The 17,436-nt window shown below is 38.5% G+C and overlaps 1 protein-coding gene across 3 annotated transcripts; it reads left to right on the top strand.

Annotated features, from left to right (window-relative positions):
• The first annotated feature begins 1,867 nt into the window (after positions 1–1,867).
• On the top strand, positions 1,868–16,891 carry slc20a1b (solute carrier family 20 member 1b). 3 transcript variants are annotated; one of them, XM_087268857.1, is made up of 11 exons: positions 1,868–2,122; positions 3,174–3,924; positions 4,567–4,707; positions 4,826–4,911; positions 5,559–5,655; positions 9,624–9,743; positions 13,358–13,588; positions 13,686–14,232; positions 14,480–14,665; positions 14,769–14,853; positions 14,974–16,891. In XM_087268857.1, exons 2-11 carry the CDS (start codon positions 3,576–3,578, stop codon positions 15,127–15,129), a joined length of 1,998 nt encoding a protein of 665 aa, XP_087124983.1. In that variant the 5' UTR covers positions 1,868–2,122; positions 3,174–3,575; the 3' UTR covers positions 15,130–16,891.
• The last annotated feature ends 545 nt before the right edge of the window (positions 16,892–17,436 follow it).

Consider the following 17,436-nt stretch of genomic DNA (forward strand, 5'->3'; position numbering starts at 1 on the left):
GAGTCCCCATTGGATGTCTCTGACGTGAGTGATGCGCCGTTCATTCTGATAGGGTGAAAGAGCTGTTTGTCTTCTTTAATTTCCATCCCACATCAGCTAGCAAGTTCACATAACCCTCCTCAAGTCAACCCGTGGTAAAGGTCCTCTACAACTAAAAGGTTAAACAGCTTTTACCACGTGCCTGGTTCATGTTGTAACCAAAGAACTTACACTTGTATGCTCTTTGGTGTTGCGATAAAATGACTTGACGAACCGAGTACACATTCACTCTAGCGGCTAGCAGTTTTTTAAACGATCTTCTTTGGATAATAGTTTGGTCATAAACTATTTATTAATCTTTTTTAAATGATGTATACCCACAAATAAAATACTAAAGTAATGTATAGTAATTGCTTTTGAATTATACTAAAGTAAAGTAATTGTAGTACAACAGTTTTTTTTTTGTTAATGAATGCTCCAGAATACTGTAGTATTAGCTAAAGACCTTAGTAAATTGGTATTAATAAATTCTGTAATTTAGGATTTACAACAGTAAACAGTGGTATTATTACATTATAGTATTCATATATCATAGTAAACTACAGAACTGTGTTATTTGTTATAATCTATCTATCTATCTATCTATCTATCTATCTATCTATCTATCTATCTATCTATCTATCTATCTATCTATCTATCTATCTATCTATCTATCTATCTATCTATCTATCTATCTATCTATCTATCTATCTATCCATCTATCTATCCACCATTCAAGCACCATTTAAAGATCACTACATAATCAATAAATGTTCTTTGTTCCTGGATCAGAAAAGAAAAAGAAAAGCTTGCCTACAGTTTAAGGTCTTTTTTGTAGAACCACATGAGGGAGCTGTAGCATAAAATGCAGTAAAAGAAACATCACATTCACAAACTTCATCCCATGACTTTAATTCCGATAACGCACCACAGGAATGGGCAAAAATGAGAATCACTGGGCCTACAACCAAAGGAAACGCCTTTGGTATTGAATACATGACTATTAATCAACAATCTTAGTGCTTTTACAACTATTTATAAACAAATAAGCATTTCTTTAATCTGTAAGTAAATAATATATATGTTTGTGTTAAATATAACATCTATATGTAGGCATACACATAATAATACATGTATCCATGAATCCAATTGGTACCAAACCAAATGAGACTGGAATGTGTTCTCTGTACTTTTTTTCCCTCTTATTCACAGGCACATAAAGTATTTTTTAGCAGAAATTATGTGCAATAATAAATAAATAGCTATTTATTTGTCAATTGTTGCATTTTTAGCATAACATGCAAAGCACAATGTTTTTCAACAAACTATTTAAAGCTTCCCCCCGTATTCCTTTTATGTTGTTCATTTATGCAGTTGTTACCATCATAGGCTGTAAAAAGAGACATAATGCCAAGTCTGATTGTTTTAAAAAACATTATTGCATACATCTACTTTATTAACGTGTTTATTACCTTTAATGTGATAAATTAAGTATTTTTGTTGCTTTAGAAGTAATGTTCTGTATTTCACAACTTTATTCTATAAAAACAAGTACTGAGTAAAATAAAAACTGCATATGAATATAAAATGTATATAGTTGAATAAAATGTATAATTTTATAGTTAAAATAGTAGAAAATAATCTTCTAGAAAATAATCGTTTCTAGATTACATATTTACAGAGTAGTAGTAATGGAGTTTAAGGTTAAGTAAATAGTTTTTTTTTTGTCGCGGACATGACCAAATAAGGCACAAGGGCGTGGTGTATTGCTTGACGTCAACAGTGCAACCTAAGCGGTCCCGCCCTCCTATTCGGATGATATATGTCTTGCGTGGACAAGCAGGAACTCATCGTCTGAAGCCGGCTGAAAGCGGTTTATTGCGATTTTTTTCATTTATTCGAGAACTTGAAACAATTATAGGTGTCTTGTTTGTGGTCTTGATCTCTGGATTTGTTTAATTTATTCGACGTTAGTGTTTAAGTAAAAGCGAGAGAATTTAGTGTCTTAACCCGCGCGCGCGGAAAGCCTCTCCGGGAAGTTGACTGGGCGGGCTACTCTGTCAAAATATCTAAATCGACATTTATCGACAAATTTCTTTGAGTGGTGAGTAAAATTTATTTTATTATAATTGTAATGTGTATTGAGTGATAATTATCGTACTTTCTCGTCGACATTTAAATCATTGAGAGCGGTTGGAATGAGCGCGAGCTCGTGGCTTTGTCAGCTGACTCGTCGCGGTCTAACCTGCAAAAAATACACAAGACTCGTTACTATTAGTTAATTACACAGTGCCAGTGATGTATCCTGTTTTGTGTGTAATATTTTTTCGTTCGTGGTTAGTTTTGGTGTTTTTAATAAAGTACTAAACATTTTTACGTCATTTTAGCTGTTAGCGGGTGTCAATGAATGACGACACGTGTAGTGTGAAGCCGGTGTGAGTATAAACCAAGAATAGCATATTGTGAACGTGTAAAAGCGTTATGAAATGTATATGTATTTGTATATGGTGTAGAATTTTAGATTTTTCATATTTAAAGCATCCAGTCGTTAACTATTTAAAATGGTGTATTTTGAGAGGCTTGGTTCCTCAAGCTAACGTTAGCAAGGAAGTGCGTGTCTCGCGCGAGCGGGGAGAACTGGCTTAAACAGCCCTATAGTGACAGTCGACCGCATTTCATCATTTGATTCTGCGTTTTCTTTGCCAATAAAAGCTGCATTGCAGGAATGTGCTGGAAAGCCACATGATTCGGCCGCGCTGGCAGCTTAATTTGAATACTGTTTGTTGTCAGAGCCTAAAATATTTATCAAAGTGCCTTCTCGAGCTTGTAAAACAAAGTGGCAGGATTTATTTAATCTCGCGTTTTTGTAGTGTAAGGTTAGATGTCTTGTGTTGCCTTAAAGCACATCGATTCATGCATAGGCAGTTGCCATATGTGGTATAGATGTATTTTTTAAGAGTCCATTGATCTTGTCTGTTCTCGATGCGCCCCCTTTTGTAGCGACTTTTCTAGAGACCTTCAGCTCCCCTCTCTGGCAAATAAAGTACTGCTAATACTGTGCAATGGTGAACTTATGTCCAAGTTCTGGCCTCTCTGCAGTGAAATTGTTGCATAATGCGGGAACCTTACCAATTTCTCTTCTCTTTTTTTTTCAGGAATGAGCTACCATTCACCCATCGTGTCTGTTGCACAATGGATGTCCGCTGTATCTGCTTAATTGTCCAAGCCAAAACAAACCGTAACAGATCTAGCCTATTTAGGGGATAGCAATAGGCCCTCACTCCACCCTCTCCCTTTACGATACACATCAGTTTAGAGCAGGGCAGTGCAGATTCTCTCTCTAGTGTCTGGATTGCTTTGATTTTGCTGGTTTAGCAAAGGGCGAAGGTAGGTCTGAGGCAGAAAACGGATTTAGAAACAATAGTACCTCAATTAGCTGGGGATAAAATATCCAGTGTGCTGCTGCTTGAATTATTTATACATTTTTGGTTCTCTTCCCTGTAAGATTGTGAAGTAATTATTTTTTTGCTTGAAACTTGAAAAACCATCTGCGCACAATGGTGTCAACAACTCTTGCCACGATAACAATTATGAGCACCCTCGTCGGGTATACTACAGGGCCTCTGACAGACTATATGTGGCTCCTGATCGTAGGCTTCATCATAGCATTTGTCTTGGCCTTTTCAGTGGGCGCTAATGACGTTGCCAACTCATTCGGTACGGCAGTAGGCTCAGGTGTAGTTACCCTTAGGCAGGCCTGTATTCTTGCTTCTATCTTTGAGACTCTGGGCTCTGTGCTGCTTGGAGCCAAGGTCAGCGAGACCATCCGCAAAGGCATTATCGACGTGACCATGTACAAAGACATTGAACATGTGTTGATGGCTGGCTCGGTCAGCGCTATGTTTGGTAAGTAACTTATGAAGCTTAGTTCTTGTGTGTTATGTAGTAGGGTTGTCGCGATACCATTCCCATTACGATACTGTACCAGCTGAAGTATCGGGATACCAAGTAGTATTGCAATACTATAACTCAAACCAATGAAATAAAGAGAATTGTCAGAAATACTGTTTTATAAGTCCTTATAGGCCTACTTCAATTGAATTCATAGTTCCCTTAATATTGAAACAAGTATTTGCACATCGCTTCACCTAAAATCCATTAGTTCTTTTTGTTCATTTTGTTGATAACTGACCAACAAAACTACATTAAAATCAAGATACAAATTATACCAAATAAAATTTGTTGCAAATTAGGCAATATGAAGTGTTCAATTTAAATAATTCAAAGAAAATGGTCTATTGTTGCACAAGTGTATGAGCATGTTAGTGAATTTTCCCACATGCGACATTATGTATTTAATAGACTGTTAATGACGATACTTCCTTTTACAAACTACATTTGCGCTGCCAGTATATTGGAGCCATAGTATCACAATTCTACCATAGTACCGGTATACCGTGCAACCCTATTATGTAGTAATACTTGTTTTTTATTTGGAATACTTGTGGTTTCTTCTTTTAAACTCTCAATTTTTCTACTGCATATCAGGCTCTGCTGTATGGCAGTTGGCTGCTTCTTTTCTGAAACTACCTATTTCTGGGACCCACTGCATCGTTGGAGCTACTATAGGCTTCTCGCTGGTTGCTAAAGGTCAGCAGGGAGTCAAATGGCTGGAGCTTCTCAGAATTGGTGAGTCAGCAGCATACACAAGCACTATCCATTTGTTGTTGTGCTCGTATGATTAATATTGTTGTCAAGAAACATTTGTTTGATAACTTCTATTTCATTGTTCTTTCTTTCCTTACAGTTGCTTCATGGTTCCTCTCGCCTTTGCTGTCCGGCGTAATGTCTGCCGTCCTTTTCTACTTTGTTCGCATGTTCATCTTGCAAAAGGTAAACAGGATGTAATTTTCAGCTTATTATAAAGCATTGTAGAATTCAAGATTCAGCTGTTTATATTGACTTTTCTCTTCCATATGCAGGGTATGGAATAAGATGTAGTGTCTTTGAAAACACTTGCACAGTCTATCTTAGAAAATGTGAAAGTACAAATCATTCATAAGCAATTATACATTAAGCTGACTACAACCTGTCTTTGTATGTGATGTTAATATATTTATGAACTAGCTAAGTGTGAATAGGATTGTCTATTTGTTCAAAGTGCACATCTGCCGGTCTTTCAGTATGATTGTAATTTGAGAGATCACAAATTTGGAAATCGTTTTAATTCTCTTGCACATGCAAACATCACATGTCATCTTTTTTGTTTTGTTTTTATTTTCAGTACGTTGTTATTGATATGTATCCAACCTTTGCACCTGTGAGACGATGTTCTGTTTCAGTGTTGATATTTATGGATAAACAAAGTAGTGTGAAAACAATTGAAAGTTAATGCGCTTGGGTTGAATGCATATTCAAATTACAGTGTACAGACTGTGCTGATGACAAAATATGTCACGTGTACAGTACACATGCCTTAGTGTATGCATAAACTCTGAAGTATACTTGGACTTAATACTCCGTACTTTGTTGTTTTGCAGAAGGATCCAGTGCCCAATGGTCTGAGGGCCCTGCCATTTTTCTACGCTGTTACAATGGGCATCAACCTGTTTTCCATCATGTTTACCGGAGCACCGAGTGAGTATTGCTCTTTCTTCTTTTTCCCCATTAACATCCTAACCAGATGCCCAGACTCTGCCAGACTGTTTTTACAATGCTTAAGGCAAAGCAGTATTTAACCAGAGGGCTCTGGAGAACTCAGTGGAGCACTCATCACATGGACATGTGGTGTGGACCTCAGTCAGTGTTTTTTCCTTCTCCATCATAGGAGAGAAAAAAACGGTGGAATAAAGAATTCACACCCATCAAATGAGCCGTCTCACTGAGTAGAAAAAGCACCATGTTTTTTTGAGTGCAAATAGATGTTGAGCTCTAAATACTTTTACATTTTTGAGTTTGAAACCCAATTAAATGAGCAATTTTTGCTCCCTTTTGTTTTCTTTTACCCACAGGGCTCAGCAATTCAAGAAGTCAACTGGCCTGGGCCATTAAATGAAGGCTACAGGCCAGAGTATGATGCGATATGCGCCCTTGGAGAGTGTGTACACATATGCACTCCCAGGCGGGTGCTCTTTACATAGTCACAGCAAGGTGCAGCATACACACATGAATGTAGCGTTACACATCTTATGAAGGGCTTTAAAGAAAGTCTGTAGTTTTAAATAACATCAGTAGTCTGCTTTTTCATAAATAAAAAAAAAATTACAAGTTTAGTAGTCATAATGGAATAAAAAACATTTTAAATGTTTAAAAAATTCTTACTAAGTTAAATGATCAGTCCGTTCAAACTTATGCATAGTGGTTCATCTAACACTCACTCAGCTCAGTTTTTAATGCATTTCATCACAGATTTATAGTCCCTCAAAATGAAAATGCACTTCAGGACCCTGGAATGAATTTAATGAGCTGACACACATGCCTTAAGAACTCACTAGGACATTTACTTCTCACAGTCTCGTCAATTCAGGTCGACATAGTTAGCCATAACAGAGCCATCTTAACATGGGCTTATCCTGATCTTTGGCCACACTTAGTGAACATCGTCATGTCATCTGCTGTTGGATTAGCTTTAAAGGCACCAGACACTGTCTCTCCATTCCTCCTACTCTCAACCTGTTTAAGGCAGTTCATTCAGGTTCAGTTTATCCAGAGCGTCTCCCAAGACAGGACAGGACAGGACAATACCAGCACTCGCCGGGGGGGTTAAGGCATGCGGCATGTCATGAATTGTTGATCGACCTCCTTTGTGCTCAGAAGGGAGATGAACACAGACACACATACCCTATAAAAATTAAGCCAGTATGTGACTGGGTGGAGTTTCCTTGAAGTGGTATGTTTGCGTTGGTACTTGGAACTCCCTGTTCTTCTGGTTTTATTAGAGCTGTTTATGCAGTATGAGGGTGACAACACGCATACCGTCTCTCATACTGTAATAATTGTTAATTCAATCTAGCTTGGGCTGTGATGTAGACATCAAGTCAGAAGTTCATTTTTAATACCCCCGTTTTCTCAAGTATGGAGTCTCAACACTTTAATAATGTGGCATAAGCCACCCCTATCCTCAACTTAGCACACAGACATACAGTCATTCAGCAAACACAGTGCCTGGAAAGTTCTGGCCCATGCAAAATACAAATGACACACAAATGCTACTTCTGTTTTTAATGCCAGCAGCGCTCCGCATCTGAGGCCTGTCTGTTCCAGTTTCAACTAGCTTTCAAAAGGATACTCCTAAAAAACAAAGCACTATTTTCACACAGATATTTGCCCCATTTTTACAGTCTGTATGAGTCATTTCTAAGTGAGAGAGAAGTTTCAAAGTAGTGCTTAACGGACACCTGACTTCAATGATTCTTATCCAGTTGGAGGTAGAAATTGAATTTAAAAAGTAAAATATTTGTACCTAATTTTACAACATGTATTGTTACATTTGTCATACACCTGAAGAAATGCGCACGTTTCTGTGTCTATTAGTTATTTATTATTTTAAATTCTGATTTATTCCAATTTTTATTTGTCTAAATGTTTACAAAGTCAACAAGTGCAGATTCCTTGCATTTTAAAATCTGTTTAGATTATAAGTAGTGTGGTGTATTCTGGACTTAATTTCTATTACTCATATTCTTAATTTAAGAAAAAAGGGCTGTGATTGGTTACACCCTCCGCCCCCAAGTACTTTAGTGCTTGTTTTCCGGTCTGCTTCCCTTTTGGAAAAACAGACAGTGGGGTGTTTTGGTTGCCCTGGGGATATAAAGCAAACATGGAAGGCAGCAATAACAGACTTTGTGGATTTGAAGTGGAATGTTTTATATTTGGCCAGACTTATTCAGCAAGACTGAAAACTGTTAACGGTGTCATGTTTGTTTGAAGTGCCAGATTCATTTGTGGCATGGGTCAAAACAGACTTCAAACAGAGCTACAACACTGCAATTTCATAAAGCCATGCATGTTTTTTTCAGAAGTTAATTATCAAAAATGCACAGAAGTCTAGAAAAAGACACGTGGCAGTCAAACACCACAAATAGGATAAACGGCCCAAGCACCGGTCTCCAGCCCATATTGTCTCATAAACCATCATCATCCCATCAACAGGATGAGGTATGGTGCTAGAACGTGTCTGGGAAAACAACCCTTGTTATTGTGTAATAAAGACCATGGGATAGCACATTTTATTGTGAGGTCGTGAGCCGGAAATGAATCCACTTCCATTCATTCATCCCACTGCTTGTTTGTGGTCTGGCTGCTCCCCTTTTGTGGAGGAGGAGGAGGAGGAGGAGTGTTTGTCAAATTACGTCCATGTGAGCATGAATGCATTCCCAGCCAAACCCACATGCCCAGGGCTGCTTTTTGCACATGCTGAGCAGATAGCCATATATGAAAATTTGGCTTAATTGAATGGCTTTTCTTACATTTATTCTTCCTTCACTGGCCACATCTGATCTGTCCTTTTTGATGCTTTAAAATTATTTGGCTGTTTGGAAGTTCAGATTTATCTCGCTGCCCTATTCAAAGTGTGGTGCGCTCTTCCTTGAATCCTGTTTGCCGAGAATGATCTTGAGTTGCATAACCAGAGCACACAGCAGCACGGCATGCCCTGCAGCGTCCCGCAGTAGTACGTGCATGTGGCAAAGCACTGGAGTCTATGCCCCACTGCTCCCTGTGCTCTTATCTCTCCTCCCTCTTTCTGTTTATTTCTATATCTCTGCTTGACCAAAGCCATTTTTTGGCTTTGTTCTAAATTTTTCCAGTATGTCACCCCCCCATTTTTGTTTTGGTCAAATAAACTTTTTGACACATTTTATTGTTGGTGGCTTTGGATCTCGTGGGGAATTTGTAAATAGCTGACTTGGTCAGCCAGCAGTATTTCTTGAGCATGCACAACGCGTTTTTCACCACCGCAGTCTTGGCTCAGATTTAACCTTTCTGCAGGAGTGGTCACATTTTTTCCCCCGCTTGTTCTTGCAAAGAGGTGGGGGTGATATCTTGCCGCAATAGCCTTTTAAGGCACCCACACTTGCTGACCATATGGTACGGTGGCCTTGTGGACTCTCGTGTCACTGCAACATTCTGCTGTTTGCACTTGCTTCTCACCTGAGGTGTTATGTAAGAAGACAGGCCTTGTGCTTGTGTTCTGAGTGAACCAGGATATTTGATACTTGCAGTGCTTGTTTTGGTCTGTTACTGTGACTCCTGAACGAGTATAGCAACTTATTTTTTCCTTAACATATTTTTCACAATAGTCTTTTATCTAAGAAGTGTAAAGGAAAAGGAAGAAACTGGCAAAGAAGTCATATTGTCTGAATATGTTTGTACTCTGAAAAAATGTGCAAACAACTTTTAAATGAAGTATAACTTTTATTTCTAAATCTTTAATTCCTTTGCCATTACTAACAACTAGGACTCCACAATGTCCCCTTCCGTTCCCTAATGCTAATTGTGTTGATGGTAGCACATGCTGCCTGTTGTCTCAAAAGCACCTTTCCTTTCTTCTCCTTTCCCTCGACACCCCCTTGGTGCCTTGTTCTCTCTGAATGATGGGACTGCAGTGCTGGGCTTTGATAAGCTGCCCTGGTGGGGAGTGCTACTCATTTCCATCGGCTTTGGCATCATCACCGCCCTCATCGTTTGGTTTGCTGTTTGCCCACGACTCAAGAAGAAGATCGAATGTAAGTATTGATATTTTATAATTGTTTAATCTAATCATGAAAATTTTAAAATCAATGTATTAAAAAAAATGCGTCATATCAGGTCAGTGTCTTCTTCCAGTGTACAATTTAGTAGTGTAAGCCTTGCCAAGTAGACAATTGAAAGTGTGATTAATGGGCGAGGTGCCTCAAGGCTTTGTGTTAGACACATTATAGTTTTTTTTTCTTGCATTCAATTTGAAGGTATAACAATTCATTAACCTTTGAGGGCTTGTTTTTTTGCTGTTTTTAAATATGTACACACTTGTAAATGGCACTTTATCTAGCCCTATAAAAGTCTGGACAGCAATCTGTGGACATGCAAGATTTATTAGCCTTAGGCCAAGCACCAGGTGTTTGTGAGGATAAAACCCTACAGATTAAAGATGCTGACAGTGAACAGCAGTTTTATTCAGTCACTTGTACAATCTACTCTTTTTAAAGGAATGTTCTGACAAGTGTGTGTGGGTTTCTTTTCATTGTGTAAACAGCCCATTTTTTGTATCTATGTATCCTTTCTTGTATCCTAAATTACTGAAATCTTTAAACACGGTAGTCTCCAAGCAGGTCTAATTATTTAAATTAACCTAATATATCATTACACATGTTGTAACATCATTGCCTTACTCTTCTGCAGAGTAATAATTGCTTTAAATTTTACTCTAAAAAACAATTTCCTGTGCCAGAAATGCACGTCAAGACATAAAACTTGCATTTGAAATTTTACAAATGTTGAACCAAATACTTTCATGTGAAAACTAAAATGCTTAAACACAGTAATGAGCATCTGTAACACCAATCTCAGTTGTAGCTCAGTGAATTTTTATAGTGTGCAAGTGTTTTGTAATCCTTAAATCACATGATGGCCACAGTCATGCAAAACATTTCTGCGCCGGCTGCTTTTTCCAGAAAAACAAGTTTTGAATTATTGTTTTAATATATATTTTTAAAGACAAAGTAAGTCATCTAGTGGTGTCATCTAGAGCTTTACAGTCTTACTGACAGCCTATTTAGGTCATAGTGATCCCCTAATTAGTCTTTGGCTGGTGAACTGGAATAGCCATGGTCCAGCTGAGGTGTTGACAGGGAAGTAGCTCAGTCTCATTGGGTTAAGGTGTAAAGCTACATTTTGACATGGATTTTGATACTAAAATAGACTACATGTGCTTTGACACCTATGGGCAGATCAGTGGACGATGGACTAGGTTATGTCACTTTTGTCCTTGAAATGTAGAGTTATAGTGACCATTTAAGCAAACAGATAGTTTTAAAGGTTATACAATCAAGCACTCCTGATGGCAGTTCACATGGTCAGTGTGTGAAACGATTATTGGTATTTTTAACAACCACAAGAAGCTTAATAAAATATTAAAATAATAAAGAATAGCTTCCTAATAGACTCGCACAGAATCTGCATGCAGAAATCCACAGATTTTGAGTCCATTTATATAGCTGTGTGTAACTGTAAATTAATATGTATTCAGTTTTTAAATGAATTTTTATAATACTGACTTGTATGAAAACGTTCATATGATTTATATACATTACAGTTTTTTTAGTAGATCTATGGTAGCAGGGCTTGACATTTTTTACTTTTTGGATCACCAGCCACGGTGGCCAAGTAGTTTTCCACTCGACATTTTCACTAGGCACAATTTTTCAGTTTTTGGGAAAATATTTTATGTATTTTTGACATGCTGAAATTACTTGATTTAAATTTTTTGTTCACATGCCTCTTCTTTTTACTTTTTATGTGTCATGTATGAGCTTGCTCGATAAGCATGAGCAAATGGGTCATGGTTTCATAGTCGCATTAGTTTTTATTTCACATGATTTTTCAGAGCTCAAAAATTAAGGATTTACCAAATTTAACTCTGGCCAAACCAAACATAAATGAGTATATCCTAGCCACAATTTATAAATAATGTTTTTTTTAAAAAAAACAAGCAAAATATAGCAGTATACTATCTATATATATATATATATATATATATATATATATATATATATATATATATATATATATATATATATATATATATATATATATATATATTTTTTTTTTTTTTTTTTAACAAAATATTTCTTTTAAAAAAAATCAATTGACGTTTAAAAAAATATTTATTTTCATGCATTTAAACTATGCATGGTAATCTGCCCTGGCTTATATTCCCAGTTAAAATAACTGTAAGCAAAAGAAAATGGGTGAAAAACATATCGTGTGTGATACTGAAGGATGATCATACACACATGGTTAATGTTAGGCTAATACAATCTGTTCAAAGAATGGTTTAAGCTGTGTTGCTTACAAAAAGACAAATCTGGAGCTCTTGAAAGCAGCAAGACTGTGTGCATGAGCATAATTTTTTGTCTAGTCTATTTGAAATAGAACCGATCGCACCAGTTGTGTTTCTAGGCACGGTTGCTTCACGCAAGGAAACGGGAGCGCACAAATGTTTTAAACTGTCGCATGCATCACATCAGCTGTTGATGCCAGTGATCAACCTTTCATTTGGTATTTACCTGCTTTTGCCCGTCAACATATATATTTTTTAATTTTGTCAGTCATGCTGCTTCTTAAGTCTAAGATCGCATGTGGACATAAATCAGGCAATCCTTATTGTCAAACCCTGCTTTTAAGAAAACTACAATGTAACAATAATTTTAACCAGTCAAAATGGCTAGTGGAGGTGACTGTCTAACACGCTACAGCTGAAATCTACCCGCATTTGACGGGTGTTAATGTCAAGCCCTGAATGGTAGATTCATTATATGAGACTTGATTTGTTTACTAAATAAATTGATCTAATTGACCTTATTCTAAAATGCGGAAGTGCGCCTGTTTTCGCGATTGTCTTAGAACTTCCGTTTCAGTCGCCTATGGTAGAAATGACAAGGAATAATAAACGGCAAAAAACGGTCAAACTACTTGCTCTACAAACAAATGTTTGCATGACTATACAGACCAAGTAGAATAATATAACAAGGAAATATCAGTTTGCAACATCAAACAGCGAAACGAGCAGTTTTTAATGTCTAAAAATGAATGGAAGTGAATGAGACCGGAAGTCTCGTGCCAAAAAGATTCAAATGGCAGCGTCCGCTCGTCTGCGTAGAATAAGGTCAATAGGATATGCTTAGTAGACATTTAAAAAAAAAAGGAAAGAAAGTTTTTTTTTTTTCCACAACAAATTTATTTATTTATTTTTTTTTTTTATTTTTTTTTTTTTTACAATATTCTGCGCAGAAATAGCAAAAAATGTCTGCAGATTCTGTCTGGCCTTACTTGGTAAGTGGTAAAGGAGAGGGTGAATTTTACATTAGTTATCATTTAAAGGCATCAAAAATATTAGATTTAGTACAACTTTTATTAATTTTCTTTTTCTTGATTCACCTCAAACATAGACTACTATACAAATGTAATTGTGTATCTAAATGAAAAAATGTAATAATTAGTTTATTATATGTCGTTACACATTCCAGTATTAACTTTTCGCTTTATGTAAGAATATAAATGATAACTTAGGATTTTTTACAAATTGCTAGCAAGCTTGGGGCTGAGCGTCATTTATAATTGACCTTGTTTTGATGTACAGGTGAAGTTAAGTCTTCCAGTCCCTCTGAGAGTCCTTTAATGGAGAAGAGGGAGCTGCACGAAGCTCACAGTCCCATCCTGAAACCTGTCCCTGAGGAATCCAGTGTCCTGTCCTCCAGCACCCCCACAACTCCTCCTCTTCCTCCTCCTGAGGAGCGCAGGGTCACCTTTGACATTGGCGATTCAGATGACGCTGATCAAAAGGACTGCAAGGAGTCAGACCTGGGCGGTGGTATGTCTGTCATTCATCATGCCTGAAATGCCAGTCATGACATCTTCTGTCTGTTTTAGTCAAGATCTATCTTGTAACTTAATTCTGTCTTCTGCAGCTCCAAAGACAGCTCATGTTCATTTCACCAACGGCCCCGCTCACATTCCCAGCAACGGATACTCTCAATACCACACGGTTCACAAGGACTCCGGCCTCTACAAGGACCTGCTGCACAAACTCCATCTGGCAAAAGTGGGAGACTGCATGGGGGAAGGTGGCGACCGGCCCATTCGTCGCAACAACAGCTACACCTCCTACACCATGGCTATAATCGGCATGCACGGAGACTTCAAGCCCAAAGAGTCTGAATTCCGCGCTTCAGAAGATGGAGACAAGGAAAAGGCCGGCGCCCAGGAGAGGAAGCGCATCCGAATGGACAGCTACACCAGTTACTGTAACGCAGTGGCAGAGAATGGTACCCCTGAAGACCTCGGCGAGGGGGAGGTCACTTTAGAGATGGTTGATGAAGATGCCGGGAGCAGCCGTAGTTCATTAGAGGAGGACAGAACCGATGCTGATAAACCTGAGGTGTCCATGCTCTTTCAGTTCCTGCAAATTCTCACCGCCTGTTTCGGCTCGTTTGCTCACGGAGGAAATGATGTCAGGTAATGCAGGTGTATTGAAGAGTTTTTACAAAAGCTTATTTGACAATTAAGTCGAAGCGGTGCACTAAAGGAAAACTAATATGATGTACTTTTTGTTCATACTGTTGAAAGTACTAATGTTATGAGATCAAAGTCCTTACTGTAAAAACTTCTTGACTTTTTAATTAACCTTACTAATTTGTAAACTCAATCAACCCACTCTTGCCATAAGCTTTTGAAGTAATTTAACATAATCTTTTACTTTCAGTAATGCAATTGGTCCCCTGGTTGCTCTCTGGCTGGTCTATGAGAGTGGGTCTGTTATATCGAGTGCACCGACTCCAATCTGGCTGCTGCTGTATGGAGGAGTGGGCATCTGTGTGGGCCTGTGGGTCTGGGGCCGTAGAGTCATCCAGACCATGGGCAGGGACCTGACCCCCATCACCCCATCAAGGTATAAACACACACCCATGTTGCCACATCAAAAAGCACCTGCTGTACAGAACACAAACCTCCCGCATGGCAGACTTCCCTAAACAACACTTGTTTAATTTCAGCGGTTTCAGCATCGAGCTCGCCTCCGCTGTCACTGTTGTGGTGGCTTCCAACATCGGTCTTCCAGTTTCCACTACTCACTGCAAGGTAAAAAAAAGACTTGTATGCAAAACAAACTGATGCAAAGCAAGTCCTAGATGGCGTGTATTTGAATGAGATTGATATCTGCAGGATTTTGATGAGGGCGTTTGGTGTTTTCATTTTCAGGTCGGGTCTGTGGTGGCTGTGGGGTGGCTGCGCTCCAGGAAAGCTGTGGACTGGCGGCTGTTCAGAAACATCTTCATGGCCTGGTTTGTCACGGTGCCCATTTCTGGCCTTATCAGCGCCGCCATCATGGCCCTTTTCAACTACGTCATTCTGTGAGGCCTCGAAGGTTCGCTCTGCCTCCCTCTCCGCTCGCACAGAGCCTCCACCTGCAACCAGGATCCCAAGAGAGTTGGAGGGCACGTCTCCATCTTCCCCTCCCGTCTCTCTTCATCTTCCCCCTCCTGTCATCCTCGTGATGAGCGAGGGTTGAAAAGGTCCCTTTGGAAAGAGCCTGCGATTCTTGGCTGCGTAATTCTTTTTAGCCTGTATTGATGATTTGTGCTTTGCACCAGATCACTTGCCATAGGCCAGGGAAGAAAATGTCTTCATATCTAAAATGGTTGCCATTTAAAATCCCTCTTGTACATATGTCAAATCATTGCGTTTTTGTTTTTTATGTAATTATGTACAGAACTAAAAGGGTTTTTTAAGGTTAAAACAACAAAACAATTACAATGCAGTATTAGCCTTCATTTGACTTTCATTATACGAGTTTCTTAGAGAAGTGGAATTTGGGGATGAGGAATTGACCTGTGTTTTCCTTCTGTACATTCAGTATGCATGAGTTTCACTCTTTTCTTAAGCAGACTTTCAAACAGAGCCTTATGACACCCCAACTTTTAGGAGGCTTGTGAGGGTTGATTCGCAAAGGAAATTGGTTCACATTATGTTCCTTAATACAGTTTCAGTGTCCTTTTCCAGATGTCTTTTGTTTTATTTTTAGTTCTTTTATAGTTTACACTACAAAACTAAACAGTCTACACGCATTTAGAGTTCAGACGTTCTGTCTCCATTCATTCTTCAGTGGTTTACATAATATCTAACTTTGGTGTTTTGCACCGCTGTTAATATTAGCTCTGCTAGCTTCAGCAAGCGTTTAATACCAACTATAGCGGACCAGCCTGCACTTTAGGAGATACAGTTAAACATCTCAGCAAGATTCCTGCAAGCACAGAATGTGCTGAACGCTCTGCTGTAGTTAATATGCTCTTGGCGACTCTCTTACATGCAGCACGTCCCCAAATGTTTGCTGTTGACAATTGAACTCCATACGGTGGATTATGGCCCTTTGTTCTCTGTGATCATGGGTTACTGTTGTTGCATATGGATGAAGCGTTACTAGGACACCCAAACTCTAGCTTGACCAGTTCTACTACTGAGGCCAAAAGATCCTCCTTTAAGGGGTAAAAAAGGTCCTATAACCATCAATTGAAGTAACATTACCCCTGTTTTTCCTATTCGTCGCTTGACGTTTGAAACCTGATAAGTTTAAAAACATCCCATGAGCCTCTTCTCTTTCAGAGTATTACAGTAAAGCTTTGTGGTGGCGCTTGACTTCAGAAACAGTGAATTAAACTTTCATGAAGGTAGTGAAGTTTACTTGTGCTGGATTGGAGATCTTTGGCATTCCTCTAAAACTTGACGTATGGTGAAGCTCATCTGCTCCAGCCTTCTTATAGACCTTCTGTAGTACTTCTGTGGAATGTAAACCAATACAGACACAGTATATGTATATATTTTACAGCAACATGAATGACTTACCCTATTTATTAGGCTGGGGTGAGATGGTGGTGTTAAATGCTGGTTTGGATTGACTGTATAGCAGTAGCTCCATCAGCAGGTTTCTACAACCGTGTCTGAGAGGAGATGATCTGGTTATGATTTTAACACATTTAGACCTTACATAGTTGCTGTAGTTGCCTTACTATTTTTTTAATTACCATTTTTTTGGTTACCAAAGAAAAATAAAAGTGGATTGTTTATTGTCCGCTGGGCTTTGGGGATGAAAAAATAAAATAAAATGTCTTTTTGAGTATCACCTGTGTTTGCCTGTGTTTCATTTAATATTCCTTCTGTTATTTTAGATGCGTAGATTTTAAGCTTTTGTTGTTAATATTGTATTTTAATTGTAATATGTTACATTTTCGTTCTATACCTTTGGGCCAAATTAAAGGGCACCTATAATGGAAATCCTCTTTTGTAAGCTGTTAGGACAAAACTGTGTAGGTATAGTGTGTCCACAGTCATTTTGGAGTGATATAAAGACAAAAAGTCATTTTAAATTTCGTGATGTTAAAATAGGATCCAAATCAATTTTTGAGTTCGATTTCTCCACCCACTGCTTTGTTTGACAGCTGCATATTCAGGGCTTAATTTGGGCTGGAACAGTCCGGATCCGGCACCTCTGAAATTTGATCCAGCACCTCATTTTACAGATCCCCCTCCTCAACTGCCCTCCTCTCCGTCCGCTTTTCATTTACTTCTGCGACTCCCCAACCCTCTTCACTTTCGCCCGTGACAGTCTCCCCCCCCCCCCTCCCCCATCCCGCTCTTTATTTTCATCTACGACACCCCTCCGACATC

This window comes from Danio rerio, chromosome 10 (assembly GCF_052040795.2).
Source record: "Danio rerio strain M-AB ecotype USA chromosome 10, GRCz13ab, whole genome shotgun sequence".
NCBI lineage: Eukaryota > Metazoa > Chordata > Actinopteri > Cypriniformes > Danionidae > Danio > Danio rerio.